Genomic DNA, 12,545 nt, shown 5'->3' with positions numbered 1-12,545 from the left:
GCTGATATACTCCAGCGTAACGTCGACGCGCGCGCACGCTCGGCACAGTGACGCTACGCTAACAAACGTGCAGCACTCTATAGGCCAACGCGCGATGCGACTGACGCGTCCAGCGTCCGTCAACGCGCCCCGGCTGCAGCCGGCGCGAGATGCGACATGCTGCATTCCACGCCGGCGACGTTATCCAGACTGAACTGCGTCTGTGTCTCTACGTGAAGAACGGACGCCAAGTGCGCTCAATTGCGCATGCGTCAAGGCGACGTAGTGCGTCGCGCAAGTGGGAGTATAGAGTGCTCTGTTTTCGCGTCAACGTAACGTGACAAACCTAGCGTCGCCAACTCCCGCCGCCGCGGGCTACTGCGCTGCAAGCCCCCATTGCGACGTCCGTGCAGGTCCACGATGTTCCACGCAGCCGACACGTGCACGAACAGCAGCAAAGGCACACCAGGTCGGTCACAGAGGAAGCATAAATGCCGACAGCGACGTCACGGGTACAGCATCACGAGAAACCTCGGCACGAAATGGCGTCGGCGGCGCGGAAGCACGCTGTTGCCAGACTGGCGGCGAGATCAAAAGAGCGGCGAACTCTCCCAAAGGGAATATACGGCTCTGGGCTGTGGCATTGCGCTGTTCATGGACAGTCGCGAGCAAGTTTCAGATACCATAGATACCGTGAAATATTGGTTTTATTTTCTACGTAGGTGTGTGGGCTGAAGTCAAGTGGCAAAGCTTACATGCCCTTGTTCGACCAGTGTACGATACACAGGCGATAACACTGTGTGCAGCTGTTTCAGAAAAACTTTCAAAATTTTTCACGGCTTTTGTTTGTACAGCTGCTGCTTTCCATCTTATCTTTTTTAAACCTTGTTCATGTGCTACAGTGTTGTGCTGTGGAGATCTGAAGACACATAGGACTAGTAGGCAGTATTTTGTAGCACGGGGTCTATACTGCACTCCCATGACTATGGCAAGATGTCGCAAATAAATTGAACCACGCGAAGGAAATGGGTTCAGGAACGCGGCGGGGGGTAGCTTGAAAAGCAAAAGACGTACATTCAGTCTATAAATGTTGATGTTTTGGCTCTGAGGAGTCGCAAGTAAGGCAACACGATATGACACCTTGTTGTGTGTCATGTCACATTGTGCATTTGTCCCTAGTGCCACTTTGGCGCCATGACAGTCCAAGCGTAACGTATTTGCACTCTGGCAACTTACCAATTTGGGCCACGCCCTATTTTTTTTCTGCAGGTTTGACCTTCGCACTCGAGCATTGGCGTTCGTATGCGACGACCTCTGCACTGTTGTCGATGAGGGGCAGCTGCTTGCAGCACTGCTTCCTTTTCTGATGCCAACTGAAAAGTCTGAGATGTCACTCGCCCGGGTGGCATATGCAAGCCGTGCCCTCCAGCGGTTTCCAATGTTCAAGACTGTCAGCACTGACAGTAAGTGCTGAAGATATATGTACTGTGTCACAGTTGCTGTAGTTAAACCTCAGTATTAGGGGTGTGCGAATAGTGAAATTTCATCTCGAATTGAATTTGAATCGAATAGTGGCCAAAAATGTCGAATATCGAATACAAAACTTTTTATTGAAAATTGAAAGAAAGAACAACGATAATGTTGTGCTTTATCGTCATGAGTGCTCCTGGCCCAAAAATTTTTGGGCGCGCGTTCACAGCAGCGTTTTAACTGCGCGCCGGAACGATGGAAGTTTCTGAACGAGGGGTTCGGCGCGGCAGTGGTGACTGCATAGTGTGAACAAATTTTCACATGTCAAGCCAATCGCAGGGTTTCGCGGGCCAAAGTCGAGACGTCTTGTGGCGCTTGCAGCATACGCGACCGAACTACACAAGAAGTCCGTGCCTTTGTTTTGGAAGCTAAGTTGTGAAGGGCTTGAAAGCTTTCTCATGGGTTTTTTCACGTGCGAAAAGGACATATTCTCCTTTAAAATAAACATGCGCTCGCTTTGAACCAGCATATCGGTAAAAGTTTTAACAAAAGACGTACTGTAACGACGTTAGCGTTAGCTTTAGCCACCCCTCCCTAACCAAGTTGCACCGTTGGCCTTTGTCGCGTTTTAGATATTCGTCATGTCGAATTATCCGAAACTTAAAATACTAGCTATTCAAAAGTCGAATCGAATTATTCGATTAGGTATTATTCGATTCGAATTCGAAACTCGAATATTCGCACACCTCTACTAAGTATAATTAATACCGCTGTCACATGAGCACTTTTGATCGCGATCAGGACCGATCCGGATTAGGCTCGATCCAGATCAGGTGCTGCTACACGGTCACATTTAATCGCGATCTGTGCATCGTGACCTGGTTCTGTGATCGCGATTTGGCTGATGTCTGCACCAAATTCGATCTGGATTAGGCTCTACAGTGTAGCAGCGACCAACTTGTTATCATGATCAAGAAGTATGATCCAGATCGGCTCTGATCGCGATCAAAAGTGCCCGTGTAACATTCGTATAAGTTACGATGTAGCAAACTTTTTGTTTCTGTTTCGTGCTCCCTTTGAAGTGCGTGTATTTTTTCTCTCTCATTTATAACGAAGTAGTTTTGTGACACAGTTTCAATACAATGAAGCTATTGCGAGCAAGAAAGTGAAATTAAAATATATAATTGTCAAGTTTTACGTGTCAAGGTCATGATAAGATCGCAGGGTTTGCCTTAGTGGGGAACTTCGAATTAATTTTGATCATCTGGGAGTCTTTGGTGTTCACTTAAATCTCAGTGCATGAGTTGTTTTCACTTCCATCGAAAGGCAGCCCTTGTGGACGAGAATTGAACTCACATTCTCGAGCTGAGCAGCACACCGTGGTAGCTGCTAACCTCTAAAGAAAAAAAAGGCAAGTTTGGTTAAATTCTACTAAGTGAAATTCCGCAGTGCCACACAGGTATAGATATATTCAAATGGATTGTGCAATTTTCGACGTCTCTAATGTCTAATATTTTGTACAGTGGCCATTTGTAGTTCACCAATACTTTACACGTTGAGAAAAGAGGCCTCAACTGGGTAATGGCATTCAATGGTTAACCTTTTTGCAGAGAGGATGACGGCTGCTTTGGGAGCGGAGGACCTAGACACCATCACCGAATTGCTACTGGCTAACATTGCTGAGACTGTAGGGAAGGTTGAGCAGCCCCTGGCTCTGGTAAGCAGCAACAGTTTGAATTTTCATAGTGTGGCGAAAAGCTTGAGAAAGAGTGTATGAATACAGCAAGTTGTGCTTCTGATCTGCAGGTAGTTCTAGTATTAGCATGATTCTGCATAGTCGAATAAGAAAAACTAAAATGGGCAGTAATGAGTCTTTAAGGGAGGACATGGCTTGTGAAGATTTTTGCTGTATTTAACGTCCAAACCTGGGATAAGACAAGATATACTTGTTCAGTTTTTCGTGCCGACTTCAAGTATGCAGTAATTTTTCTTGTAGGTAAACTTGTTTGCGAGATACACAACACTTCCTCACTATTGTTTTTAGAGAGGGTTTTTAGAGATGGTAGGAACAAAACCATTCAGCAGAAAGTAACTGCATATTATCAGATAGCTAGATACTACAATATGCAATAAATGCAATGCTGCTAATAGTTTTCAGATCGAATCGCAACTAGTAGGCTTGTGCGAATATTCGAGCACTTCGAATATTCGAACGAATAATGCAGTACAGTAGAACCCCGCTGTTACGTTCCTCACTGCTGCGTTTTCCCGGCTGTTACGTCGTTTTCCGCCGGTCCCGGCATAGCTCCCATAGGATACAATGTATTGGGAACCCCGCTGTTACGTCGTAAGTGTCGGACCGTTCCCGTATGATACGTCGCGAAGTGCGCTCGGAGCCGACCGAGTGACTACCAAAGAGAGCGGCCATGGTGCATTTTCACGCAGCTTGGCCTCGTTTGACCGCAATATTAGCCGCATGAGAGGCGCAAGCAACAGAATCTTTCAATTGATGCAAACAAAAGCATGGCCTTCGAGATTCAAATTCCAAAGTTGGCGTCTATGACGTAACTGCTCGCGAAAGCAAGGCCTTCGAGATTGGCATTTACTATTGACAAAAGCATAGCCTTTGAGATTTGTACTGCACAAACATGGCGTGTATGACGTAATTGCTTGCGAAAGCAAGGCCTTCGAGATTGGCATTCACTTCTGCCATTGCGTTGGCGTAGACTCATCATCATCGTTATTTGTCGGAGAACGGGAGGAGTTCGAGCTGGTTCGAGCTCGCATGGTCGTGCGTGCGGTTCGCGGTCGGACTCGCCGCGCCGGTCGTGATTGCGTGTGCTTAGTTCTTTCATGCCTACAGCTGTTGGGTGTTAAAAAAAACATACGTTGATTACATTTCTGTGGATGAGGCCGTCCTAAGCTCCGCGTTTCTATCCATCGACTAGATCGCGGCTGAGCGCGCCAATTTTCGTGCTGCTCGTAAGAACTGAAATAAAATTCTGTACCACTAAATATTTTGCCGTTTTTCTTGTTTTTCGGCTCTTACATTTCCCGTCTCTTACGTTTATTTCCTACGGTCCCTTCAAAAACGTATCAGCGGGGTTCTACTGTATTCGAATTCGCTTCGATTCGAATTTAAATTACTGAAAATTTCGATTCGAAATGGAACGAATAGGTGTATATTAGTCCGTTTGTAACCTCCTGTAAAGGTAGTTTCACTGCAGTGAAGGGGTGCTATACCGTGAATACACCTTTCCAGGAAAAATCCGCACTGCTGCGAAGCCTCACTTCAAGGTTAAATTAACACTTTACCCTCACATCGATTCATTTTTTAAGTTTAAAAACTTGTTATACCAGCTTATATGCTCCAAGTATAGTAAATTTTAAAACGCAACATATTTTAAAGGTTATTATTTGCATTCTACTGAAAGCCAAATCCTGCTACTATTCAAAGTTGCTTCCACTTCCTTTGAAACAAAAAGAATGACATTTGCACGTGCCTTGTTACAATTTAAAAAAAACGTTGTGCAGGTTGGTTGGGTCATGACAAATATGCTCATTTTTCCTTATAATATGTGATATATACTATTCGAATTCGATTTGAAATATTCGACCAAAATCACTATTCGCTTCGAACCTAAAATTTACTATTCGCACAAGCCTAGTGACTAGTCATTCTGCAGATGATCTAAATTCAATGTTTGTACCATGACTACCAAAAGAAAAAAAAACAAAATCATTTAAAAAAATCCATGAGCAGAAAATGAGAATTCTGCTCTCAGCACTTTGTGATGCAAAGCTTGGGCAAAAATGTAATTACAGTCGCCGACTGTTGATTCGGACTCGACGGGAACCGCCAGAAAGTCCGAATGATCGAGAGTACGAGAAAAAGGGTTCACCATAATAAAAGCATCTTTAGTGTCTCAGTGGCCGGAAAAACTTGTCAATGCACGTCTGCACACAAGCACGCTCACACGACCAAGTCGGCCTGTATTTCAGCCAGTACAGTAGACTCTCAGTAAATGGAAATCTCTTAAACGGAACTGCTGCTTAAATGGAACAACTGCATCTAACACGATTGGTTTCATACTTGGATCTGCACCCCTGTTCATCTCTCAGTAAACGGAACTCCTGTTAAACGGAACACATTTTCCTGGTCCCTTCAGGTTCCGTTTACTGAGAGTCTACTGTATTTGACCATCACTGTATGTTATCAATAGCACTGTTACGGCCTGCGCTAAATCCGCATTTGATAACTGTGGTGTGGGCAGCGCGCCATCGGAATCACTATCCACCTGCACTGGTTCGAGGACCGAACAGACGATCTCATCATGGTCCAACTTGGCGAAAACTTGGCGGCTTTTTTCGCCATCGTCAGTGTCTCATAGTTGCCACGTTTCTTCATTAGTACCAATGGCACAGATGGAATGGGTGGCGTCGGAGCCATTACAGCAGATCAGGCCTCACACGCCAAGCAACAAACAAAAGAGCGAGACACAAAGTGTGAGATGCAGATCAGGCCAAGCCACAGAAACAACTGACAATACAAACCCTCAAATCCGTAAAGCGGACGACGTCGGGCTAGTTCGTGCTGCAGTGCTCGTGGTGTAGTTCTGTCTTTGTCCATGTCGTATGTGCGGTGATTTTCAAACGCCACACCAAGCTGACTCCGAGCGTGGCTTGGCTTTGCTTGCAGTTTGGCTGTAGTAGCCACTCAACGGATACTCGACTGGCTAAGGCCAAAAGGCAACCATGACTGTAGCCAACAAACATAGCCTTCAAGGTCGGCAGTTGTAATTTCTGTGTGGATTTTTACAGTGGCACAATCTCCAGCCATAGCCAGTGCAATCTTTCAGTGCTGGCAACCTAGCATAAATACAGTAGAACCCCGCTGTTGCGTTCCTTTCTGATGCGTTTTCCCGCCTGTTACGTCGTTTTCCGCGGGTCCCGGCACAGCTCCCATAGGGTACAATGTATTGGGAACCCCGCTGTTACGTCGTAACTGTGGGACCGTTCCCGTATGATACGTCGTGAAGTGCGCTCCGAGCCGACCGAGTGATTACCTAAGAGAGCGGCCATGGTGACTTTTCACGCAGCTTGGCCTAGTTTGACCGTAACATTACCCGCATGATAGGCGCAAGCGACAGATACTTTCGGTTGACACAACAAAAGCATAGCCTTCGAGATCCGCATTGCAGAGAATGCTTTATGACGTAAGTGCTCGCGAAAGCAAGGCCTTCGAGATTGGCATTTACTTATATCAAAAGCATAGCGTTTGAGATTTGTATTGCAAACATGGCGTCTATGATGTAATTAATTGCGAAAGCAAGGCCTCGAGATAGGCATTTACTTCTGCCATCGCGTTGGCCTTTATTTGTCGGAGTTGTTCGAGCTGGTTGGAGTTTACGTGGTCGTGCGCGCGGTTCGCTGTTGGACTCGCCGCGCTGGTCGTGCTTGCGTGTGCTTAGTTCTTTCACGCCTGCAGCTGTTGGTGCTAAAAATCACACACATTGATTACATTTCTGTGGATGACGCCGTCCCCAGCTCCGCGTTTCTATCCGTCGACTAGACTGTGGCTGAGTGTGCCAATGTGTACACCAGTGACGAAATTTAGGAGTTGGTGGAGTCGCTTTCGGGGTTACTTCTACTTTCGCGAGGCGTTCAACTGTTTACTACAAGCCACGGTGGTCCGACACTATGCCAATGGTCCTGCAGTATCGCTCGGCGACACCGACGCAACCGGCAACACCGACGCAACCGGCAACAATCTCGCGAAGGTATCGCCATAAGCGATCGCTTGTCAGGTGTAGGCCGTGGTGGCACTAGATTTATGAAAAGGAGATGAGACTGCAGGTGCTCGAAAAACTTATCGTGCTGCTCGGACATAAAGCGCCAGGCAACATTACACGGTTTTTTCACGCGTAAGCATTTACTACAAGCCACGGTGGTCCGATACTATGCCAATGGTCCTGCAGTATCGCTCGGCGACACCGACGCAACCGGCAACAATCTCGCGAAGGTATCGCCATAAGCGATCGCTTGTCAGGTGTAGGCCGTGGTGGCACTAGATTTATGAAAAGGAGATGAGACTGCAGGTGCTTGAAAAACTTATCGTGCTGCTCGGACATAAAAGCGCCAGGCAACATTACACGGTTTTTCACGCGTAAGCATTGAAATAAAATTCTGTACCACTAAATATTTTGTCGTTTTTCCTGTTTTTCGCTCTTGCGTTTTACATCTCTTACATTCATTTCCTACGGTCCCTTCGAAAACGTATCAGCGGTGTTTTACTGTATTGTAAACATCACTGACAGCTTGTCATAGTGTTTGACATTGAACTCAATCAGCAAGCTGGAGTCCAAAAATCGAACGGCGCACTGTGGGGTGTCGAAATTTCCGGTTGTGTTTACATTACCTCAATGGGACGAATGGCGGTGCCACGAAGGTGTCCAAATAAACGAGCATGTCCAAATTTTTAGCGTCTGAATAAACGGTTGGCGGCTGTACAGCTCTAGCAGTTCTAGATTATGATATCGCTCCGACAAGCCAAATAAATAAGTGACCGAAAACATTTCAGATTGAGCTCGTGCTCGTTGCACAGATCTAAACTCAATAATGTAATAAAAAAACACTTTTTTTCTTTGGCGATTTTATGGTCTCCACAAGCCAAGTCCCCCCCTTAAATTTTGCTAGCCCAGTTACCACATTTATTTTGTTTCACAGCTTAGCGCAGTCAGTCCACACAGAGTCCATGCTGCTTCTTGAGATGACGACAGTCTTTCGTTATCCTGTAATTAGCTACGCCGTTGTTCGATCAAGCTTGCTTTTTATGCAAAGTTCGTAATCAGTTTTTTCACATCTGTTTATAAGTTGAATTAGTGTTACTTCAGAAGCAAAACATCCGACACACGAAGTGTTATTTACGTTACGAGTTGCGTCGCTGTCGCAGGTGAAGACGCTGGAAGAACTGTGCTTCCCGAGCACCGGATATGCAGCTGCACAGCTTCGATGCATCTGTGGCTCCCTCCTGAATGGCCTGGCATCCTCGACGAAGAATGTGGAGGTCCTTCGTGAAGCGCTCCGGTTCTACCAGCGGCTGCTGGCTGAAAAGGCAGCTTGCGGCGAGTACGAGTTTGCGGTGGCTGCGGTTCGAGACGGGCGTGTTCCCTCCACCATGGTCATCAGTGGCCTGACTGCAGTCATCAACGGAGTAAAGCCTGTGGCAGCATTAAAGGGTGAGGGTTTTGTACTTCTAAAAGTACGATTAGGACGCAAATGCCTTTTGAATACAGCAGCTGCAGTGGGGGATCAAACCTATAACCTTCCGTACAGTGACACCTCACCAAATTTAAATTTTTTTAGCGCGCACAAAAGACAAGGACAAGAAAGAGACACACGAGCACTCCACTTTAGCTCCAAATTCTCTTTCTTGTCCTTGTCTTTTGTGCGTGCTAAAAAAGTTTAAATATGGATACATACCAACTTGCCCAGTTATCTGTCTTACCTCACCAAAGTTAAAGCTTCATGCTTCGCAGCTGCCGCTTTCACCTAGTGGGTTGATGGGTGCTGCCGTTCCACGGGCGCCTTTGGGATTGCTGCTTCCTGAATTCATTTGGTTTCACTGCCGTTTCACATTTCGCTCGCTCCACTATGCAGCTGTGGCCGAAGACATCACATCCGCTCAGCACCATGTGCTGAGATGATGTTACTGCATTTTCTACGTATAAACTGGGCCGTCAACAACGACTCGCGGAGAATTTGCTAGAAATGATCCCCGCATATCGCCGCGAAGCTAGCTTCTTTGCATGGCTTTGAAGGACTGCCGTGAAGCCACCTTTGCAGACCTGAATTTGCGCTTTTCGTTTTCACTTTAGCTGCAAATTATTATTATTATTTTCTTGCGCGGGTTATACGTGAAATCATTTGGTACTGGAAGCACGAGGGAACATGTGGGAGAAAACCAGCATGTGCGCTGTTCGCTAACCATTAGCACAGGCTGTCCAGTGTGTTTCTGTCCTGCCTTGTGTTAATTGCGTTCTGTTGAATTCGTTTGCGCAATAACCATCTCTTTGTTTTTCACTGTTTAGCTTTCATATAACACACGTAATCTCTTCTGGGCTTCTTTTAATAAACAGTTTCTCTTATATTTCATTCGGTTTGCCCATTTAAAATCCCACTACTTTCCAGTTCACAATGGACATCTCCTTTTTTTTTATCTTATTACTGCTGATAACATGTTTCTGTTCGCATTGCCACTATGAATTCCAGTATGTATGTTCCCCTCACCCTACGCAGTGCCTTTTGGGTGCTGTAAGGCACTAAAATAACCTAAAAGAAAATGGTAATATAAGAAGAAAAGGCGATTGAATGACCGTGAAAAAGGGGAAAAAGGTTGTTTGAACGTGTGGGTGTTCAGGCACGGAAAACATGGTGTTTTGTTAGGAGGCAGTGAAACTTTGGAGGACAGTCAACACCACCTTGAAGTGTGAATTCACAGTGGCAAATGCTATGCTGCTGCATTTTCGACATGTGTATATAGGCAAAATATGGTGGATGTAACTGCAGTGCTTCACTTAAGCCTGCTGTGTACCTCACTTTAATGTCCCCTTAGTGTTAATACAGTCGGCTCTCGTTATACGAAGTTCACGGGACCCCGCGAGAAACTTCGATTAAGCGGAATTCCAATTAACCACAATGAACGAAAAATACATTTATTTCAAAGCAGTTTATGAGAAAATCTGTGATTGCCGTTTGCTTCTGTTTGCTGAATCTTGCAGCAGAAAGCAAGTCCTGCGGCTGTATATGTGCCTGAGTGCTTCCTCGGCGTTGCTCTCAGCAGTGAAAACCGCTGCGCGAGGCAAGGCCTGCGCTACATCAGCACCCGCGGTAGTGGCTCACTTGCGGCGTCGTCGTCGTCAACCTCAGTTTCGTGACTAGGCTCGCTGGGCCGAACCATCTCCACGTCTCAGCGTCCGACAGTGCACCGCACGTTTCTACCGACTGTCAGTGGCAACGTACTCCTCGAAGGGACGTCGCCGAGAGCTGGCAGAGACCGTCGACGTCAAGCTCACTTTTTGTCTTCTTCCCCCACTGTACAAGACTCTCATCCTGCACCACTTGAATGAAGCCGCACGCCCTAAAGCAGTTCGCAATGTTTCATCATCCTTTACGCGACCCCACGCTCGCGCCAGCATGTGGATAGCACCGAGAAGGCTCACCCTCATACTGACTTGCTTGTCCATACACATCATCCGCTCAAGAAGATGCTTCTGTACAGTACTTTCACGTTTTTGATGATCCCCCTGGTCCAGTGGTTGTAACACCGATGTAGTGTTCGCTGCAGGTAGGCGACACGTATTGCACTCAAGGGCGGCACATTCATGTGTGCACTGCATTGGTCCACAAGGAGCAATCATTGCGTTTAGATAACGCGAACTTGCGATCCAATTTTGTCAGCCATCCTTGAATAGGTCTGCGTCATCCACGCTTTCCTGTTAGACGCGTAGTCGACAGGCAGCGTTTTCACGCCCTTGAAACATCTAGGCTTAGCAGCTTTGCCTATCACGAGCAGTGACATCGCTCAGTGCCCGTCGTCATTTCGCCGCTATCAGCACCGACACTCTTTCTTTGCTACGCTTCCCTCCAGCACAGTCATCGTCCTTAAAGGTCAGCGTCTTCTCGGGCAACATTCTGTAAAAAGTGCTGTCTCTCGGCATTGAGATCTTCCGCCGATATTCTCCCAAGTATTTGCGAAGCTGATTTTCCCCTCCACGTAGCACATGTTGCAGCGTTGACAGCAGCCCTTTCACCGTTCACACTTTTAAACACCATGTCGTGGCGTTGCTTGAACCGTGTGAGCCACCCATCGGACGAAGCAAAGTTCTCGATGCCTAGCATAATCGCAAGCGATGACGCTTTCACTGCAACGATATCGCCGCTGAGAGGATCTGTTGCTTCGAGCTTCCCGAATCCAATGATGCGCTTGCTCTAACTCCGTGGGCGCCGGTGCGCATTTTCTTGCAGACATCTTGAACTGGTCTTTTCGAATGCGTCCATAACCGACGCTTGTTCTTCTCAGGATGTATACAGGGTATTAGCTTGATGCCGTATTTCCGCGCAATATCTTGCTTGGCGGTGCCTCCTTGTTCAACTTCTTTCAAAATTTTGACTTTCGTCGCCAAGTCAAGCGTCCGATAAGGCCCGGGTTGCCATAGTAAATGCACGTGGACTTCGTCGCACGTGGAAACGCTGATCCGCCCACGACCGTAACGGATCAACAATGAGGCCCGGAACCGTAACCGCCGGAGCAGCCGCTTCGTGATCTGGGGCGCTGCATGCAACTGCGATGCCATCAGCTGACGCTTTGAGCTGCGGCGCTGTGGTCAACTGTGATGCCTTGGGTGCCGGTCGCACACGCATTGTGTTTAGCACTTCAAAATAGGAAATTTAACAACATTACGATTTCCTCCGGTAATTCGATTGAAATAAATTCGAATGAACCGAATTTCGACCTCTAGCTTCCAATTACCGAGAATTTCTTCCTGTTGACTGCATGCAAACTGACGGGACCCCCACTCCACTTCCAATTAACCGACAATTCCAATTAAGCGACTTCGAATTATCGGAGTCGACTGTACATTCATTGTAGAGGTGTGCACGGACTCCGGGTAGCCCGAAACCCGACCCGGCCCCTGGCTGGGCTCGGCGGCCGACTATTTTCACCTCGGGCCCTGGCGGGCTCGGGCTACTTGGAGTTTTATCGGCCGGGCTCGGCCCAGCGCAAAGCCCGACTCAAGCCCGAAATATAGAGAATAGCGGGAATTGTTTTCCAGCACGCATACAGCGCCTTTTCCGCGACCGCCCTTCACCGCTTTTTCCTTTCCATTCACTACTTAAACAAAAGGGGAGCAGTAAAGCACTGCCTCTGTTGTACTCCGACAAACAGAGAAGTACACCACCTGAGCTAGTGACGGCGCCACGCGACTGTTTCGCGTTAGATTTAAGGCCAAATCCTATGATGAAAATGCACGCGACAGCGACGAGCGACCCGACGTAGATCGCCTTCGTGCAAGCTGACGCTTGCATGGCACACC

The 12,545-nt window shown here is 47.2% G+C and overlaps 1 protein-coding gene across 1 annotated transcript in view; it reads left to right on the top strand.

Moving 5' to 3' along the window:
- The window catches only part of LOC119406357 (HEAT repeat-containing protein 1-like), a 93,526-nt gene that overhangs the window by 28,399 nt on the left and 52,582 nt on the right, over positions 1–12,545 (top strand). Inside the window, exons 14-16 of the mRNA XM_049420057.1 lie at positions 1,249–1,442; positions 3,060–3,166; positions 8,402–8,662. Coding sequence (XP_049276014.1) covers positions 1,249–1,442; positions 3,060–3,166; positions 8,402–8,662 — 562 coding nt within the window. The remainder of the gene's footprint in view (positions 1–1,248; positions 1,443–3,059; positions 3,167–8,401; positions 8,663–12,545) is intronic.

The sequence above is a fragment of the Rhipicephalus sanguineus genome, chromosome 10 (genome assembly GCF_013339695.2).
Source record: "Rhipicephalus sanguineus isolate Rsan-2018 chromosome 10, BIME_Rsan_1.4, whole genome shotgun sequence".
Taxonomy (NCBI): Eukaryota; Metazoa; Arthropoda; class Arachnida; order Ixodida; family Ixodidae; genus Rhipicephalus; species Rhipicephalus sanguineus.
The sequence above is the reverse complement of the archived record's forward strand: the minus strand, read 5'-3'. Positions and strand labels throughout refer to the sequence as shown.